The sequence below is a fragment of the Nothobranchius furzeri genome, chromosome 9, assembly GCF_043380555.1.
Source record: "Nothobranchius furzeri strain GRZ-AD chromosome 9, NfurGRZ-RIMD1, whole genome shotgun sequence".
Lineage (NCBI taxonomy): Eukaryota > Metazoa > Chordata > Actinopteri > Cyprinodontiformes > Nothobranchiidae > Nothobranchius > Nothobranchius furzeri.
Window position 1 is genome coordinate 10,045,109 of NC_091749.1, and position 20,669 is coordinate 10,065,777.

Below are 20,669 nucleotides of genomic sequence, written 5' to 3' on the forward strand. Positions count from 1 at the left end.
AGGCGGCCCGGGGACAGCGCGGTCTGATCAAAGCCATGACTGAACCCTAACCCCAACAGAAAAAGAGAAGAAGACAAGAACTGACGAGTTATAAAAAATATGTTTTTGTTTTTGTACCTGACATGAGAGGCCCTTTCAGCAGGTAGGCAGTCTTAGGGATCAGCCCAGTGGCATGACGACTGAGCACCGGTCCAAAACAAACAAACAAACAAACACACAAACAAACAAAAACAACACCGCGCCTTGCGGTCCAGACCCCGATTAGCCACTCCGGGCCTATTTGAGGTTATCAGTAGTAAACTCTACAGTAAATAAATGTCTGACCAAGGGACTTGTTAACAAAATCAGAATAATTAAAATAACAATAACTGACATTTTCATACCTGCTTTGTCAGGCTTATGTTGAATAAACAAATGCACATTTTATTAGCCTAAACAACCCACTTTAATTTTTACACCCACTTTATGCTCACGAGGAAGTTATAAGATCTAATTAAAAAAGCAAAATTAATTTTGTTTATTCTAATAATCTACAAGGTAATAATGCTCTATAGTAACGTGTACATGGAACCAGCAGTCATTCCGTTGTTTAAGGTAAAAAAATCCATGAAACAATCTGAGATTACCACGTGATTCCTTAAGGTTTGTAAAGGAATTGGAGTCACCTGTATGATCTCACAAACGCTGAAGACCCACGTGATGCTGCCTGATTAGCTTAGTGGCTGTGTCTCAATTCAGGGTCTGCATCCTACGTCGGCCGGATTCGTCGGCCGGTTACGTCACAGCGCCGCGACTAGGCCTGTCCCAATTCGAAGACTCCTTCAAATGCGGTCGACGAATGCGGCCTTCTTTTCGCCTGAATGAAGGATGGGTCCGGTGTATCCTTCAACAGGTAGCATTTCCCAAGATGCCTTGCGGGCCGGCCAGCAGAAAAACTTAAAAACAATGGCGGACAGTGAAGCGGGAGCTGTCGGAGAGGATTGCGCATATAAATGTCAGTATAAACTTGAAAACTGTTAGGTTAATGACTTTTTGTGATACATGAACGTTATTTTAGTTAGAAATGTTACAGTAAAAGTGCTTGTATTGCGGTCTCGGCTCGTATGTTCGGCCGCGCTCGGTGTCGTATTTCTCCCGCTACGTTTTCCCCCTGATTTTAATAGAAGTTTGTATTTTAGGAACAAAAGAGAAAACCAGGGAATTTATTAAGCTTAGGGCGGAGATGGACCACATGATCACCGGAGCAAAGTATTCGGCGGCTGTGGCATGGAGGTACAATAACATCTCATATTTTAAAAACTCGTTTGAGTTTATTTTTTCTGCGAAAACATGAAAGGAATAACCCGTTGTCCTCTTTTCTCTTCCTGTTTCTTTTCTTACATGTTTGTTAAGACTATTCTGGAGAAAATGGGCATCCAGGGGAAGGTGCCAGCGATGACCAGCTTCTGGATCTGATCAGGGAGAACATGAGGCTGCAGAGGGAGGCAGAGGGCCCAGGAGAGAAGGAATAACTTTGACAGCTTTTTACTTTGCTAGAAAAAAATGGTTAATAAAGATTAAACATGTACATATAAAAGAAATATCTAAATAAAATCAGTTCTGCATTAAACTCTTGAATTTTATTTTTGTTTACAAATGAGAATTGTTCAATATTACAGGGTATCCGCTGGGTCTTAAAGTCTTAAAAGGTGATAAATGGGTTTTAGTCAAATTAAGACCCTTAGAAAGTATTAAAAACTATTATCACATCTTTGCTCAGGCTCAGCTTGTCTAAAGTATTTTCTCTGAATTAGTTCTCCAACAGTCAAGGAAATGATTAACCCCCAGAGACCCACGGTTGTAACATTACAACATCAGATTTAAGTCTACAAGAATAAACCTTCCCCATTTTTTCTTTTTAAAACTACATTTACATTGCTAATAGGTCCTATTGTTCAGTTCTGCAACACTATTGACTGTTAAAATGTGTAAATAGGCCCGTTTATCTGGCCTAGAACAACATGTGAAAGGTTAAATAAAGATTTTGCAGTTGTTTTCTAAATTTGGGTCTCTGGGGGTTAAAAAGCTAAATAAAACGTCGAGCTCCATCGTTTAAAGTTCCTTCTCCCTTCTGCCCAGCGGTTCCACGGTTGCTAGGCGACGGAACGTTCGCGGAGGGAGTTCATGAAGGCTAGGCCTGTCCAAATTCACAGCCGTTAACATCCGGTCTACCCGGCCGACGGAGGACGCAGCCCACGTCGGCCGAGTGGGCTGCGTCCTTCGAAGGATGCAGACCCTGAATTGAGAGCCCCCACAATGCCGCTCTAAAAATGGTCCCATCCCGGAAGTAAGAAAAATTGCAGTTCCACCCTCATCCGCTAGGGGCTGGTGCCAGAAGCGAGCAAATCCTCTTTGACTCCCATGTTAAAAATGCCGATTTCACAGCAGAAATAAACATGTTTACAGCCTGGTGCCAAAACATGTTTTTTGTCTAAATTAGCTAGTTTATACTCATGACAACTCTGAGGGGGGTGAATTTTTTTCTCACTCTTCTGTTTAAGTGTATTGAAAGCCTAAAATTCTGTATAATTAATGAGCATCCGACACACGTGACCGCCGCCTCAGACCCACGTGACCACAGAGCTAGCTCCGTGGAAAGGCCTCAGTACAGTCTCGGCCCCTCCTGGAAGCTGTTTCGGGATTTTGAGTCTCTGTGCTTGTGAATTCTGTTTTGGATATTATTGGTGCAATTGTTGGACAAAATGACTTGCTGTGGTATTAATTGCACTAATAGAGCGTCCAAGGAGTCTCCACTTCATTTTTTTCGGTAAGTTAAAATCTATATTCGTATTTTATGTCACTGCCACCTTTAAACTAGCTGAGTTTACCGAAGTAGCTAGCTAACTATCAGTTTAACATGTAGCATGTACTGTTTAACCATGAAATTTAAATGTAAAATACGGTAAAATAATTAATAGGGCATATTTAGATGGGTAATATGGTAAAAGATCAAAATGGGTTGAAATATGACGGAGCGCAAAGAGGGAGACTTCTGTGTCCATTCTTCCACCCGGTAATCCCCAGCGGTCAGGCCGGGCAGCCTGGACGATCCGGCGCCTACTTGCTGCGCCTAGCTGCTGCGCGGTCTGACCGCTCGTGGAGTTTTTCATGTCTGACTTTAACCGCATCTAATACTGTATTACGGCGTGAGCGCAACAGCGACAACTTAATATCGATGTGTAAGCAGCCTGAGTGGTAGGGTGTTTTCATCTGAACCCTTAAAATCTCCAGCAGGCTTGGAGTGACACCTGTGTCCATTCTTCCATCCGGTAATCCCCAGCGGTCAGGCCAGGCAGCCTGACCTGTGCGGCGGCTAGTTTCTGCGCGGGCTGACCGCTCTTGGAGCTCTCAGAGACAGATCTGACCGGAGAAATACTGCAGCTCGGTGAGAAGTCTATAGGGCATACAGCGTTTCCCTTAAATCCCACCGCCACGCCGACAAGATCCCAAGTTTCTTTGTTTTTGTTTGCGCTGTTTACCGAAGAAGCAGCGGGAACTAATATGTTGTCGCTTGTGATCACAGCCGGCGGGTAGCAAGTATGTACAGTCTATGATTTTACCGCTCCCTCCTGCAGTCTTCCCCTATTAAAATTTAAAATGTGTAACTTCATGTATTGGGATGAATGACTGATATTCATGTTAAACTCAAACGTTAGGTATTTAGGGGGAAAAAACAAAATAATAAACATTATACAGATGTCAAATAAATCAAACTGTAATTAAACTACACTCTTAAAAATGCTGGGTTATTTTGCTAACCCAACTGCTGGGTTAAGGCTGATTTTTAAGCAGTTGGGTCAATTTAATACAACATTGGGTCAAATATTTTGACCCAGCATGTTGGGTTAAAAGGGGCGGTAAAAAGAAAGATCCTCCCCCTCGTCTGTGCCAGCTTCACCATTTTAAAGTGGAGGATGACAAGGACTTGCCTCATTTCCACGGACCTTCACACCAGCAATGTTTAAAAATAAGGTAAGATGTTGATGATGGAGTTTGAAAATGTGTTCTGGTAAAGCAGTTGAAGGCAGGTAATGCAGTAAACAAAGAGATTTTAAGCCTACAAGAGATTTTCAACCGAATATAGCTTCGAGTAGCTAGCTAGCTATAGCTTCCTAGCATCAATCTACTTCATTAGATATAATGGAACAGAAAATCTGTGACACAACTATCTGCTCCAGACAGTGTTTTACCATTTGTCCACCCTCCCTTTGTTTGTTAGACATGATGAGGCTCAGGAAGTTAGGCTTACTATGCATAGCATCCCCACTAGCAGCAGGGGCTCTTTATGCTGCGGTCTGTGCAATACCTCCCGCTACTTGTGTAGCTCAGCACTACTTCTTTGGTAGTACCAATTCTACTATACATTTCTGTGGGGAAATGAGACAGGAGACCAATAGGCATAGTGCTACAGGAGAATAATAGCTTATCTAAGTGGTTGCGCGCAGCTTTCCCGCTACTGTAACTGTTGCCGGGCAGATTACGTTCACAGGTTCATATGCATGTTACATAACGGCACGCGCGCCAACTCCACAACCCCTGTCCCTGGGGTGGGGAGCAAACAAATGGCGGCGCAACGCGCAAACTGCTACTGCTTTCAGTTGACAACAGCTCGCGCTACATAGCGGTGAAATAAAATATAATCAGTGTCAGTCAGAGTCGTGTGCAGCAGCGCACAAATAAACGGGCGGACATTAACGTGAAAGTTAATAGGTTCCAGCTGATGAAGCACGCCAAAGGTAAACTGCTTGATAATCCATCCGAATCATGGGAGCCAGAGTTTCATGATAATGCCCGGTTTATTTCACTCAAGGTATGTTAAAGCTTGAATATATGTAGATGTGTACCAAAACAAAGTTGGATGTTAATTTATAACTGTAGATATTCCCACAAAACTGTCAGGAAGTTCTGAGGATTGTCATCCAATCCTCAGAATCCTTGAGATAATGTGTTAGCTTTTGAAACGATCTGGACGCGCTCTATTTTTGATAATCTGCCCAAAGATGATCTATGCTACTCCCTACTTGCATACGTTTTATTTTGTTAGCGTTTAACAGTAGCAGCATGGCTGTGAACAGCGCGGAAGATTTCCTCTCCAGTGTTGTGGGCAATATTACCAGATGAAAACAATTAATTTCAGCAAGTGTTTGGGACATTATAAAATAATAAGCTTGTAGGACACAACAGATTGAAACAGGGAACGGACAGGTGAGCTCACTGGCTACTGATTTAGCAGCATCTTACCAAACAGATGACGTTAAATGCACAGTTCAAGTGTTAATTGTTGATAAATACTGCTTCTGCTTTGTTGTATAATCCTTTGTAAACTTCAATTGTTAATTAACTGCAAGTAATATTGGTGATTAACTGTTAAAAAAATACAGCAACCAAATGTGATTTCTGTTTTTTCTAAAAGATGGATGAATTTGTGAAGGACAAACTTCTGGAATGGAACCTCTCTGAATACATCCCTGCTTTTGAAGGTATGATAAAGTAAATGTATTTCTGTAATTAAAGTAAAAAACTGTAACTACCAGTACTCATATTTACATCTGTGTAAAGCTGGGCGATATAAGATTTTTCATATCACGATACATCTTTTTCCTTTCTGTCAATGTCGAGAGATATATATATATATATATATATATATATATATATATATATATATATATATATATATATATATTACAATATATATATTACAATATATATTTTTGGTGTACAGCGCCTTATTTGGTTGTAATGCCATGTTGAATGCGCTTTATAAATAAAATTGGATTGGATTAGATTGGAATATAAGTCAAAAAACTCTGTGTAAAAATTTAAATGGGCTGTTACTTAAAAGTTAAATGTGAAATCATCAGAAGCTGCTTTTATATTTAAATATTAGTTTCCTGTCAAAGGTTCAACATGACAGTCGTACTGAGAGAACATAACATCTGTTTCAGGTGACTAAAATAATAAAGGTTCATAATATTATAAACTAAAGTCAGGACTAAAGCTTTCAAGTTTCAAAAGAGAACAAAAAATGACCTAACTGCTTGGTCAATTCCACTTAGAAACAAAATATTGACTAAAAATAAATCTCAGGATACAATAAGTTTTACAGGAGAATAAATTGTCGAACGTTTTGTCAATATCAAATGAATAAGCTAAAAACTAAAAGCAAATTCTCCCAATCTGTCCTGGTATAGTTTATTTTAATAGTGTAATTCAGTTGGCTATGAAAAAAAAAGATGGACAAACTATATTGCGAGTCTCATTTTACTACTGAGAAAAAGTTACATTGCGGTACATATGGTTACTGTTTTATTGCCCAGGCCTACATCTGTGTGTGGCTTGTTGTTTTATTGATCAGTGATCCAAATTTCCTTCTTTTTTTCAGCTGAAAAGATTGACAAAGACAGCCTTTTCCTCTTGGATGCGAACAGCTTGACGACTTTGATACCTCTCCTGGGTCCACGCCTGAAAATTCAGAATAATTTAAAAAGATTACTTGAGGTATGACCAGTGTCAGAGGTCAAAACAGAATGGGGTACGTGTGCTTTAAATGTCATAGGTCTTTAGGTCATAACATAAGAGCTTTTTTTAACCATCTCAGAGTGGTGCATCATATACTTTCTACTTCGACTTATTTCCAGTGTGCTCAAGTTGGGTGCCATCGCACTTTTGATCAAATAAGATCATTCAGACAACACATAATTGGGCATGCTATTGAGTTTGACATTGAAACAGAAGAAAGTAGCACAGGTGAACTTCCTGACAGTTCAGTAGATCCTCATTTAAGTGTGCTAAATGAGGTGGAATGCTGTGAGACTACAGCAGAACATTGGGATGAGCTAGAGGAAGACAACATAAAGGACAGGGTTGCACTCTTCTTAGCTAGGTTAAAGGCAACATCCTCTCAGACATTCAGTGGGATTAGAGATGTAGTTGAAAACACATCAGGTCTTATCAGAGATGTAGTTGGTTGCTTAAAGAGAAAAACACTCTCTTTTTTAAGAGAGATCGGTCACTCTGAGACTCCACAAGCAGAGGACCTCATGGAGCAGTTCACCAAAGCAGCTGAACCATTTCAAGGATTTGAATCAGAGTACAAGCAAATGAAATATTTTACTCAGTCTGGGTTCTTCATACAGCCAGAGGCAGTACCACTCCCTGGCTTTTCCTTTACACAAGAAATTGATCGAGAGTCAGGAAATGTGAAACAAGTTGCAGTTCGGGACACTTTCCAGTATGTTCCCTTGAAACCCATGTTGAAGCTTGTTCTGGAAAGTCCAGGAACAATAGATAAGATCTTTGAATGGCAAAATCTTGAAAATGCTGCCTTAGAGGATTTCAGAGATGGCACAATATTTGAAACTAATCCACTTTTCTCTAAAGATTTCTCTATTCCATTGGTTCTTTACAGTGATGAGTGTGAGATGGTGAATCCACTTGGCGCAAAAACATCAGTCCACAAACTTGGTTTTATCTATTTCACAATGAAATGCTTGCCACAGGAATACATGTCTAGTTTAAAGTCTCACTTCTTGTTGGCAGTGTACAAAGCTGATGATGTAAAAACATATGGAATGAACACAATTTTAGAGCCAATTGTGAATGACATTAAAGACATGGAACTGAATGGCTTTCATGTTGAAACCACACGTTTTTCAGGCATTGTTAAGGCTGGAGTGGCACAGGTCTGTGGTGATAACCTTGGACTTAATGGAATACTTGGTTACACAGAAAGCTTTGCAGGCAATAGCGTGTGTCGGTGGTGTCGAGTTCACAAGGAAGTGTTGAGGGTACAGACAGTTGAAGCTCCTTCATCAATACGTGACAAGGTTAACTACCACTCAGACTTGCTTCTACACAAACCAGCTGAAACTGGCATCAAGAGAGAGTGCTCTCTTAACAAGTTGCAGTTCTACCATGTGACTGACAATGTTGCTCCTGATGTCATGCATGATATCCTCGAAGGGATTGGTGGTTATGAAATTAAGCTTGTGCTCAATGCATTGATTGAACAAAAAATTGTCACTCTTGATCAGCTGAACTACAGGTTGACAAGCTTTGACTATGGATTTTGTGATGTCCACAACAAGCCATCAACCATCAAACCTCAGGACTTGAAAAATCCTGATACTGGACTTAGGCAATCTGCTTCACAAACATGGTGTCTGCTAAGACTGCTTCCCCTCATGATAGGGGATTTGATTCCAGAGGACAACAAATATTGGGAGTTGCTTCTTTTATTGTTGAGCTGCATGGAGTTTATTTTTTCTCCTTCATTAACAGAAGGAGCAGTAGTCTTTTTGGGGCACATCATTGAGAAGCACCATTGTCTTTATTTAGAGCTCTTCCCAGACAGACATCTAAAACCCAAACACCACTTCATGCTTCACTATCCCAGAGCCATACGGAAACTTGGGCCTGTTGTTCACTTCTGGTCAATGCGCTTTGAGGCAAAACATGGGTTTTTCAAAAGAGTGAGTCATGTTACCTGCAACTTTCGAAATATCTGTAAAACCCAAGCCTACAGACATCAAATAATGATGTGTTACACTCTCCTGTCAGGCCAGATGTTTTGCCATGAGTTTGAAGTTGGGCCAGGATATACCAAACTCCTTGGTACAATAGAGGATTTAGAGAAGGTCAAATCTGGGTTTGAAGGAGTTGCTGTTATTACAGACGTTTATCTGCCTTCTTGGATTAAGTACAAGGGCACTAGCTACAGGACAGGAATGACATTATTTATGTCTCATACAGATGACTGCAAGCCTCAGTTTGGAACTATTCAGAGCATTGTGGTACTTCGTTCGAATACTAAGCTCATTTTAAAAAAGTGGGAAACAATCGGCTTTGAAAGGCATTTTTTTTGCCTTCAATGTTTCCCCTACCTCAGCGATTGAAGCAGTGGACATTGATTCCATTGCTGACTATCACCCTCTCCATGCTGTGAAATCCTACAAGGAGAATTGCAGTGACTTCTACATTTCACTGAGGTACAGGCTATTTTAAACCCAAAGGGTTTTAAGTACTGTCTTGAGCTTTGACCTGGTACTACCTCATTTTTGTGACAAATAAATGTAAATACATTCAAATCATTAAAATATTTGATTAAAATCAATATAACTGTGGAGCTGCATATCAGCTTTATCATCATCACTTTTGTAAGTATATACCTGAGTGTTTTTGACAAATATACCATAATTGTTTTTATGATTTGAACCATGTAACTAAAACTACAATCAGAATTATAGATGCTTTATCAATTTTTTTGTAGTTATGTAGGGTCTTCCCCTGCTTTTTTTTAACCAGGATTCAAGCCCTAAACAAACGGAGTCTGTTTGTGCACCAGCTGACAAATTGCAGCACGTGGCTCCTGTCCAGGGTGGAACATCATTTGTAAGTCTTACTATCCATGCAGAAGTAATAATGGATTCTTATCATTCCCTCCAGAAAATCCCTCTAACCTTTCCCAGTGATGTATTGAAGGTTTAGGTTTCTTTGCAGATTTAATTAGACCCTTTTTCTCTGTTCACATATTATTAGAATATCCGTGAGATACTCAACAAAACACCTGATGGAAGAGCAATAGTTCACAGCCTTGAAGAAAGCCATCACATTTCTATAAGTGAGAGAAGATCCATGGTCAGGATACTTGTGTCCCACCTGATTGAGTGCTTTGGAGAGAAGTGAGCATCTTTTCAAACTTATAATAGACTTCTCTTTTTTATGTTGTTTAAAGTTGGTGAACAAATGTAGATTTTTAAACCATGGCCATCTCTTCCAAAGGATTTGGAGTGTTGAATCACAAATTATGGTTTTCAAAATATGATTGAAAACAATAAAAAAGCTGTTTCATAATAAGTGTACAAAAGTATCTTTTGTTTTGGGTGTATAATAAAGTAACATGTCAATTTTCTTTTGAAGTCCACCCTCGGAATCAAAGGCATTGCTGGCATCATCAGTAGTGGAGCAGTTTCCATGTCTAAAGGACAGTCTTGGCACAGGCTATGTAAGTAACGTTTCATATGACATTATATGACATTATTATGTTATCAAAAATAAAGGACATTTAAAACTCTCATAAAAGTCAGCAAACTGTCCTACCATCATCTATATTAATATCTATTAGGGCTGCACAATATATCGAAAAATTATCGTCATCGCGATAACAGGACGTGTGATAGGCCCATCGCAAAACACGGCAAAAACAGCGATAAATGTTTGGTTCAAACATTTCCATCCGTGTCATACATCAGCTTTTTGTAAACCAGCTCTGTTTTTTACGCAGAAATATTATTTGACCAATCAAATGTAGTCCTTCTGATATGCGACCAATCAGATGGGTCCGTTCACGTAATACGCCCGCCCCCTACATAGACTCTTTTGGAAAGCAACAGCTGAACATAGTTTGCAGCGCCGTTCCCTTGTTCGTCATTCTGGCTCAGAGCACCGAACACACTTTGTGCTGAGGTTTCTGGAATCAGCGCTGCTTTCAAACGTGAACGTGAGTCCGCTCGGTGTCGTAATCATTTTTACCGGGCTGACTCCGACACGTGCCGGTGAACCAACCCACCTTCATGTCGCTAGTGTTCCACCGGGTGGTGGCTCCGGTTAGCTTCCAGCTAAAAGGCTACAGCACTCTCCTCCCAGTCCCACCCTGCTAAAGAGGGCCTGGAAAAGTTCCCCCACACATCAAAGTGATTTTTCATTTATGAGCTTTTATAACCTTGTTAATCAGGATAGTTGATTTGCTGCTGCACATAAACTGTCAGTCAGAAGCTCTGCTAGCCAGTTATCTTAGAGGAGCTAGTTCAATTAGTTAGCTTGTTATCAGAATCATAGTTGCAGTTTCATCATCTGAGCTGCTTTTTAAGATCTAGGTAAACTTGTTCAATTTGGGGTTAAAAACAAACGTTTTCACATATTTTCCATGTAGTTTTTTTGCCAGTTCCTCTTCTGAAAGGTAGACGATTGTTTTTCTCTTTCCCTCAGAAAATCTTAATATTCTCCTAGTTTGGCCCAGCACAGTTCACTTTCCAATTACAGCAACATCCTTATATCTTAACCACATAAGTGGAGAAAATGTTCAGTAGCAATGAGAGAATTTGCTGTTGCATTTAAGTGATGTTAACTATTATTTAACATTTAAAGTATTTATTCTAAAAACCCTGGTAAGGGATGTTTTTCTGTATTTGGAGAATCAGAAAAAGTTTTATGGTGGAGGTGATGTTTTAAAGTCACTGAGAAACTGCATGCATGCAGTTTGTTGTTTTGCTACTAATACAGTAGCAGGTGCAGCTGCATGTTTTTGCTATAAAAATGTTATGTTGTAATGGAATTCATGCATTAGTTTTTGTTTGCTTTGAACCCAGAGAAGACGTCACACGCCAGACGACATCAACACTGCATATTTTAGTATTTGTTCATTTATCGTGAGTAATATCAATATCGCAATATTAAGCACTGTTATAGAATATCGCAGGTCTTCAAAAGCAGCTTGAATTGCCTTATCACTGAAAGTGTGCTTTACAGACGAATTTGACTTGCCTATCACTGTGTGACCAACATAATTAAAACACAAACCTCAGAGTGGATACTCCCAATAAATAAATTGTAAATTTCAAGTGAATCCACTACCTCATTCAAAGGCTTGTGCTGGTTTTCTTATTTTCTAATTTGCTATTTTTGTATTCTTTCCTGTTGTGTATGTGTTTTTGTTTTTACTTTAGGATGCGTGGTTCACCCCAGGAAGGAAACATAGACCTGCAACAGGATTCCTAGAGGAATGTCTCCGCAATGTGCGAAAGAGGTCACGCTGCGACACCCAGAATAAGTCAACACCTCAAGCGCCACAAAAATGCCAGATTGTTTTGCCTGGTAAAGCCAACTTGCCTTAATCTTATAGCGCTTTTACACTGGCGTCGGCTCCGCATGATACGGCCCCGCTCAGAGCGTTCACACTCTTTTTCTCGAGTAGAGCTGCGCGGAACGGACACCATTTTCGGACCGAGGAAACCTTGGTTCCACTCTGGCCAACACGCCCACCTATGAACTGATAAGCCCTGCATAGTGATGTCACTCTCGCTCTTTCTAACTGATTTAAACACATTGCAGCTGGAAACTGTAACCGGCGCTCACCCGATGTGCTGTCTGCCTTCTCCCAGCTCTGCTGAGCGGCTTCCAGTGATTCTCTACCAGAACGACGTCTCCTCACATGTCAAACAAGGAGATTTTTTCTTTAAAAAGAGCCAGTCCACGCACAACGTACAAATAAATTGCGACCTCCTCTGCGTTGTTTCCTTCCGAGATATCCCCCGCTCTCCCCAATGCTGCTCCTGCCTTTGTTTACCTGCATTCTTTCCCGCCACCTGCTGGCTCCGCTCATGGCCCAATTCCTCACCGGCAACATGTGAACACAACCCGGCTGGAGTGGAGCGGGACAAGCTGGCCCAAGTGTAAAAGCGCCATTACAGTCTACTTAATGGTTGCACTCTTTCTCTAGGGCATTTGCTGAAATGAAACAATTCTGACATATTTTTAAATTGTAAAGGTCATGATCAGTCATCACTATTCAGAATGTTTTTTTCTTTTTTAATCTACAACAGAACCTACTGTATCTCCAGAGCGAGCCATCCAGATGACAGAATGGCTGAAAAACAATATCTGGCCACCATCACAAGTTTCCCAGTATATGCTGGAGACCGCTATCCAACGAGCCCAGTGGATTAGAAGCAATGGGACAATGTCAATCAGAGAAATAATGGCCGAGTTTCCACGTTTGGTTGACACTCCAGGCATGGTGAGCTTTCTTATACAGTAAATTTCACAAATCAGTTTTTGTGTTTAACAATATGTCTCTTACCCCCCCCCATTGTAAGATTTCTCAGGACTTCTCTGTGCTACACCCAGACTCCTCAGAGAAATTAACTGCAAGGTGGAGCCACGTGTTCTCCCGAAAGATCATCCGCATGGCCAGAAAAGAAGACGCAGCTAACCGTCTCATCGACATAGATTCGCTTCCAGCAGGTATTTGCATTTCACAATCATTGTCAACTTTATTTAATTTTTATTTTGAGTCAAGAGTTTACTATAACATTTTTGGCTAGGCTGATATGGGACAGAACACACTAGTGCATTTTTTTAATTCAGCCATTTGCACCAGTAGCATGCATTGCGGTGCAGCCCATTATCTCAAGCAACTCAAAGTGGATCGCTGATACGAGCCTTTTACTGTGAAGTGGCTTCTGTCTGACCATGCTACCATCCAGGCCTGATTGGTGGATTGCCAAGATCATTGTCCTTCTGGACGGTTATACAGTGTGCATTTTAGGACATCCTCGGGTCTCAAGAATACATGTGTAAGACCTCAGAAAGAACACCTCAGATGTCAGACATTAGATAAAAAGACATTTCTCAAGAACACACTTTTTATTCTTCTTACTAAACCGCCTCAGACAGAACAGACTCGTTAAAATAGCTTCAGGTGTTCACATAAACCCCACTGAACAAATAAAACAAGACATATCTGTTAGAACAAGGTCAACTGTTTCCAGTACCAATATAAAGTAGCTCAGCAGCTAAATAATAATTATACAAGCCACACTTTGTCCTCAATTTAAAAGCCTTTACACGCCTTATAATGGGCTACATCTTGAAGATGGGATGGAAATATAAAAGAAATTGTAAGGTTAGCCATAGCCAGCCAGCTTTTCTCCAGAAAGTAGCAGCACACAACTTGAAAATCCAGGTGCTGAAGCTCTGATGGTGCATTCCAGTTACCTCATAATTCTGAGTGACTGAAAGTAGATGAGGTCATGGACTATAGGTTTGCTGTTCTAGTTGCATCAGCTTAAGCTGGCAGCAGTCAGCTCTCTCTATGTAGCCCCGCCACCTGTCGAGTCTCCATATTTCGATCTGGAATCTCCGCCGCAGGCTGCATTAGAAAGCCTAGGAAGGAGGGTGGGCCATCTGCTGGAATACTTTGAGCTGATTGGAGGAAGCACCAGCAAGTGTCCGAACACTGGCTACCATGGTTTGTCTTTAGCCAATCACAGCTAAGTCTCTAGTTTTTCTAAAACAGATATTCAATATAGCGCCGTATTGGAGCTATAAATGAGACTACCTAGGCCTACCTTTTGCTGGAGGTTATATCCATTCTGAAACCAGTAACTGCTCTGACATCCACCGGCACTGCCATGTTTGTCGGCATGCCCAAACAGCTGCTCATGCGCCTGCCAAAAAGCACAATGCTGACACATGATTAGTCCGTTTACCATTGAGCTGATGCTGAACCGTCAGGATTGGAGGAGGCCAAGATGGATTCTCACGAGTTTGGAAAACTCCAAATCTTGCGAGAAAACATCTTGCAGGGCAAGGTTAGCATCAACTCAGACAAAAATGGAAAGTCCTTAAAAAGCAGTGTGTATTGCTTCTCTTTCAGATCAATCAACTTGTCATTTACGGTAAAAAAAACAACTATGAAACAATCTTTGAAAAATTAGCTTAAATAAAGGCTCTATAAGTACAATGAGACATTTAAATTTTTTATTTTGATCTCATTGTCAATACGTAGCCTATTAGGTGTGCAGGCATTAGAGGACAGTAAATGCGCTGTATACAATTTCTTACAAATTTTTATTATCTGCTGGAGCTTTGGAGATGAGCTGAATATATGGTAAACATCTTGTGTTGCCAATGGGAGTACTTCACCTTGTTTTAACAAACATATCACTTGTTGTATTCAGTAGGTTTTATGGTAACATCTGAGGCAGTTTTTTCTGTCTGACTTGATGTGGGCGATATAAGATTTTCACCCATCCATTTTTCTGTTTTTGAATAGTTCCAACTTTGTTTTTGAAAGATATCAGCCAGTGTGTTCTGACCTCAAAATCATTGCAGTTCATATTTTATGGTTGTCATTTTCTAAGTTTGGTAACCTTGAGAAATGTGAAACATTTCCATTTTACAGACAAACAGGAAGATGCCGCTTTGTTGTTGCTCCCACTGATTCTCCCTACTGCACCATACAAAGTTGGAAGGAGACTCCTCCGACCCAGCAGCGTGGTTCGCAAGGCCTTCATTGACATCCAGCCAGTAAGTTCTATTAATTTTGACATTAGGTATTATTTTCTAGGGATGCACCAACATGAAAATTCTTGGCTGAAACCAAAAACCTAAAATGAGAAAACCAAGGCTGAAAACTGCAGCACTGAAAGAAAAATGGTCAATTAGCATGTCAATAAGCTAAAAGTCAACCATAGCATTTATGGCTACAATGTATTCCAACTTCACTATAATCAAGGCATTGCAATAAAACAAAACTGAAATATTTATTTAGCACTGACATAACAGTGGAAATTTTTAATTGAAATTTTAAATTTTTCACTTGCTTCCATTTATGTGCACATTAAATTATAATAAATTCAAAATTGGTAAAATGAATAAATGAAAGATTTACAGACTTAAAACTGAATGCCAGGAGAAAGACTGTAAATTTAATGAGGGATACGTAACACTGACATCTTGTGGTCAAATCGGAGTGCTGCAGAAAAATTCCCTCCCTGGTTCCTCGTTCGGACTAGAATCATAACAAGACGAGTCAGACACAGTAGTTGATATTGTTAGTAGATAAATACATTTCACTCCAATAGCATCTGTGGTAATTGAAAAAAGCAACTTGAGATATTTTTAGAGTTGACTCTTTCTAATTTACTGTTAGCATTGTTAGCTCTCGTTCGTGCAGGGGGAGCGCCGTTCTGTGCGAGGCAGGACGCAGCGCCATACGCACTCTGGTAACAGGTGTGTTTATAATTAATTCCTGTAGCCTGTTACTCTGGTCCATGTGTGGTGGCACGGTTTGAATCTCTGTTCAGGCTGGTTTGGTTCAGTATTAATTAAAATGGCAGTGCGATTTCTGATCTACAGGGACTATAAACGCTGAACATCATTTATGCTGCTGCGTCCCATCATGGTACAGCTGGAAAAATCCATTCTATTGCAGTAGAGGGAAAATCTCTATTGTGGATTAAGTTTATATCGCCCATTCCTACTCTAAACCATGCCACACATGGAGCAGAGTTACAGGCTACATGAATTCATTACACTTATGTGAGAGCGCATGGCTCTGCATCTTGTCTGGCACAGAGCGCCACTCCACCTGCACCTGACGCCAAACGCTCGCTGGGTTGTCAGCCAAAGTTTGGAAGTCAGGAAACATGTCTCCAATTGAAGTGGTCAGAATTAAATAAATGTCTTTGAATGATGGTTTTCTGATTTATTTTGCGGAAATCCCAAGTTGCTCTGGCCTGTCAGCTGTTCTGTGTGCAGCACAGGAGCTGCTGACCTCTCCCTGTCTTTCTCTGAGCAGTCAGCTCCCAGTTTGCGAGCTAGACATTAATGCAGCTTTTGTGTTTAGTGAGCAATGGACCATTGAGGACTCAATTGTATGCATTGCTGCAGTGCAAAATATAACATTTGTTTAAACTATTTTAAACTTTGTGTTTCATTAACATAGCTCACTCATTTAAAATAGTCATCTTTATATTACCGGTATGTGAATTTTTGTATTCCAGTTTTTTGGAGTGTTTACATGCATTTTGTGTTTTGCATTTTGTTTGTTTACATTTTACATATCTTTTTAGATTTTGTATTTGATACAAGTAATAATTGAAATAATGCAAATGTTTTTGCTCACAAAAAAATTAAATACACTTTTTGGGATAACAAACAGCAGCCTTTCTGCACAAAACGTATGCCAAAACCATACTGAGACCGTGGTCTAAAAACCGTACTACAGACCGTACTGTGGGCTATCTGTACAGTTGCACCACTATTATTGACAGCCAACTCCAAATATGCTTCCACAACTTGTATGAAACCATTTCTTTTTCATGCCTTAATTTTTTTCCCTTTCTTTCTCTTTTTTTTTCTTCAATTCCCCTTACTTTTAGACTGGAACCAACATGGTGGAGTACCTGACCGGGGCCACAACAGACGACCCACATGTTCTTATGCTTGGTGAAGACCATCGATGTTCCCAAGCATTCGTTATCCTCAATGGGACTGCCATGGAATATCCATCACTTTTGGGTGCAGTTGATGGCTGTTTTAAAACATTTTTTGTGTTAGATGTGAATTACCCAAAACCATGTGCCCAAATTTGGGAGTTCATTCAAACGGTCATCTTTGAAATGCCTGGGCATGAATCAAATGCTGTAAAGCTAATGAGGGCTCAGTTGGCTATGATTTAAAGTTGATGTTTTGCTAGCATGGAGATGAGTTACATGTTTTTGGACATTTACGTAAGTACAGTTCTTCCATTAGCATTGGGTTGAAAATGTTCATGATCTTCAGGTGTCTAATATTTTAATATTTGTCATTAAAACACATTTACACAAATGCAATAAGCAGAGTTTTACAAAAAAAAATGAGCGGGACTATAAATGTTTTTAAATACTCTCTAGTTGTATTAGTATTGTTATGCATTTTAAAAATGAAAAAAAAAAAAACTTATTTGGTCAGTAAAGAATTGACTGAGACATGTTCATTTTGTGTAGTAAGTTATTCATTAAGCATTTTATTTATTTTTTTCCTATAACCCTATATTATAGAATTGGGTCATTTTAACCCAATCTTTAGTTATTAAATAACCCAGAAGTTGGGTTTTCTTTTTAACCCAGTTTTGGGTTACCCTAATTATACAGTTGGGTCATTTTAACCCATTAGTTGGGTAGAAAACATAACCCAATATGCTGGGTCAAACACATAACCCAACCCTGCTTGGTTAATACAACCCAGCGTTGGGTCGGTCCCTTTTTGACCCAGCGCCTGGGTTACAAAATAACCCAAGTTGGGTTATTTTTAACCCAGCAGTTTTAAGTGTGTATATATTTTCAAAATCTCGATTCTGGATAAAATCCAACAACATATGCTTTATAAATAAACACTACACATGGCTTTTACACACACACACACACACACACACACACATACACACACACACACACGTTACATTGTGATTTCTTAGTAAATATTCTATTTGGTGAGAGATAAACTTTATTGTATTTATCCTAGTGAATCTATAATTAAACGGGTAAACTAGCAGTAGTACATCCAACATCAAAGAAAGTAAAATGTTATTATCAGGAGAGGGAGAATGATTAAGTGGTTAGCAGCAGTGTGCTAGATGATGGCCCCCTCCATGAGGCCACCACAGCTCAGCAGAACATCGTTGTAGCTTCTTCTGGGGAGAAAAACACTTAGAGAAAAAAATGAAGTTAACAGCTGAAATAGCAGGAAATAATACAGTTAAAGAGCAGATTGTAGAAGAAAGAAACCCCTGGGTTAAACTGGTCTGTCTACTGCATAATGCTGAACTCTAACATGTGTCCTCAGGGAAGGACCTGATTGGTGTCCAGAACCTGCTGAAGAAGCACCAGGCTCTGCAGGCTGAGATCACAGGTCATGAACCTCGCATCAAGGCTGTCACCCAGAAAGGAGAGACCATAATGGAGGAAGGTAGAGCAGGTCTGGTCCTGACATGTTTCTGAGGTGTCTGCAGGTTCTGGCTCACTTTGTTTGGGTCCAGGTCACTTCGCTGGTTCAGAACCCTCGGCCCGTCAGAACATTCTTATCCACCACGTTCTAACACCAGACCTGTTAACCCGACAGCAACAAGTGGCTCCAACTGACGATGAGACCGGGAAGGAGCTGGTTCTGGCTCTGTACGACTACCAGGAGAAGAGTCCTGGAGAGGTCACCATGAAGAAGGGCGACATCCTCACGCTGCTCAACAGCACCAACAAGGTTCGTGTGCCCTTCACAGCCGAGGAACGACCTCCAGCTCAGAGCGAACATCTCCACACCTGCTTTGTGTTTGTGAGACTTTAGGTTGTTTTACTTGAACTCGCGTCTTTAGCTGAATGAGGATGGAGAGACGGGTCGGACCTGGAGCAGGTCGAGGTCTTGCAGAAGAAGTTTGACGACTTCCAGAAGGTCGGACTTTTCCTCCTCTCCGTCTTCCAGCAGCAGCTGTCAGATCAGCTCAGGTGATAATCAGCAGGTGCTTTTGTCCTGCAGGACCTGAAGGCCAACGAGTCCCGCCTGAGGGACATCAACAAGGTGGCATCTGAACTGGAGTCAGAAGGTCTGATGGCTGAGGAGGCTCCTATGGTTCAGGCTCAGGTGAGCGTCACCTGTCTGCAGCAGCTGGTCCCTCTCACTTCCTGGTTTGTTAACTCTGCTCGTCTCTGTTTGTAGCAACAAGAACATCTGGGTTCTGCTCCTGGAAAGGTGCGTGTTGTCCTCCGCCTCCACCAGAACCAGACGTGGTGTTTTTGTTACCACTCATTTGTTTGTTTACAGGATGAAGCCGACTCTAACCCCGGCTTTCCACAGGAGTTGTCAGCAGCACGTTACTGCAGCAGCACGTCATAGCTGCTGATAGGAACCGCTGTGGTCAACAGAACCTTTTCCACTGGAGCCGTCGGCAGCGAGAGTCGGCCGCGTCTCAGGAGCAGCAAGTTGCGGCCCTTACGCGCCGGTTCTATTTTCTACGCGCGACGCCTCTGAAACGGGTCAAGTTCAACATTTTTGGGGAAGGAAAGACAGGAAATCGGACGCGGAAATTGAGAGAAGCTACCGAGATTTTCAGAATAAAGAACGTACTGCCTTCCGGTTGCTTTACTTTTAAAAACAGTTACTAACTGTGCGGCCCCGTGAGAAGTTATCACCTAGCTAGCGGTCTCCTTTGTTTTTCAGGTCCGTATTGGCGATTATAAAATGGACAGAACATAAAACACAAACCATGTTGTAGTTTTCTCCTGCTTGTTGTTGTGTTTACTGACGAAGTCACTCGTGTGACTTCGTGCTCGGTCGGTGACAGCTGCTCCCCTGCTGCTTCGCGTCTCGTGGGAAGGGCCAAGCAGCAGCTTACGCGAGCAAGACGTGCTGCTGCAGTAACGTGCTGCTGACGGCTCCCGTGGAAACCCGGGGTAACACGGCGTCACCCTAGAAGGTGAGTTCATTCAGCTGATCAGAGGTCACCTCTGATGGCCGCAGTCACGGCCGACCGTGCTGACATCACACAGGAATTCAGGTGACCCGGCAGGCACCAGGTGCTGGTGAAAGTGGGGACATGTCAGCTGGTTGCCATGGCTACAGTTATCTTTATGCATCTGTATGACTGCTGACTGGTGTGTGTTTCCTGTGACCTTTGACCTCAGACCGTACGGTTGGGCGTTCAGACGACGGCTAACTTTAATTCCATCAAGGTAAGAGGAAGCTCTTCCCTTCCTGTCTGAGCGATCCGTCTCCAGGTTTCCTTGTCCGGCGTCCAGCCCGCTGGCGTCCACCTTCATCTCACTGGGTTTGGTTTCTCTCCAGGAGCTGAACAACAGCTGGCGCTCGCTGCAACAGCTGGCTGAAGACCGGAGCAACATGCTGGGCAGCGCCCATGAGGTGCAGCGCTTCCACAGGTACCCCGCACACTTATGCGCCGCTTACGGGTCAGTAGAGTTTGGACCCACACTCAGATGGAGTTCTGATGTCTTCTCAGAGACGCTGATGAGACCAAAGAGTGGATCGAGGAGAAGAACCAGGCCCTGAACACAGACAACTACGGCCACCACCTGGCCAGC

General features: G+C 41.4%; 1 protein-coding gene across 10 annotated transcripts; it reads left to right on the top strand.

Moving 5' to 3' along the window:
* The first annotated feature begins 794 nt into the window (after positions 1–794).
* Positions 795–20,409, top strand: LOC129156226 (uncharacterized). Of its 10 annotated transcripts, none has more exons than XM_070554671.1 (20): positions 801–994; positions 1,179–1,272; positions 1,393–2,806; positions 3,271–4,849; positions 5,453–5,519; positions 6,422–6,537; positions 9,343–9,429; positions 9,577–9,719; positions 9,958–10,042; positions 11,763–11,910; positions 12,639–12,832; positions 12,912–13,059; positions 15,002–15,126; positions 16,983–17,121; positions 18,427–18,549; positions 18,620–18,837; positions 18,950–19,026; positions 19,111–19,215; positions 19,291–19,323; positions 19,396–20,409. In XM_070554671.1, the coding sequence occupies exons 4-18, from the start codon at positions 4,760–4,762 to the stop codon at positions 19,115–19,117; spliced, it is 1,767 nt and encodes a 588-aa protein (XP_070410772.1). In that variant the 5' UTR covers positions 801–994; positions 1,179–1,272; positions 1,393–2,806; positions 3,271–4,759; the 3' UTR covers positions 19,118–19,215; positions 19,291–19,323; positions 19,396–20,409. The 10 variants fall into 10 exon arrangements, with proteins under 10 accessions (XP_070410774.1, XP_070410778.1, XP_070410779.1 ...); XM_070554672.1 differs by having other exon boundaries at positions 802–994; positions 18,620–19,026; positions 19,396–20,147; positions 20,256–20,409; XM_070554674.1 differs by having other exon boundaries at positions 803–994; positions 18,922–19,026.
* Positions 20,410–20,669: the final 260 nt, after the last annotated feature.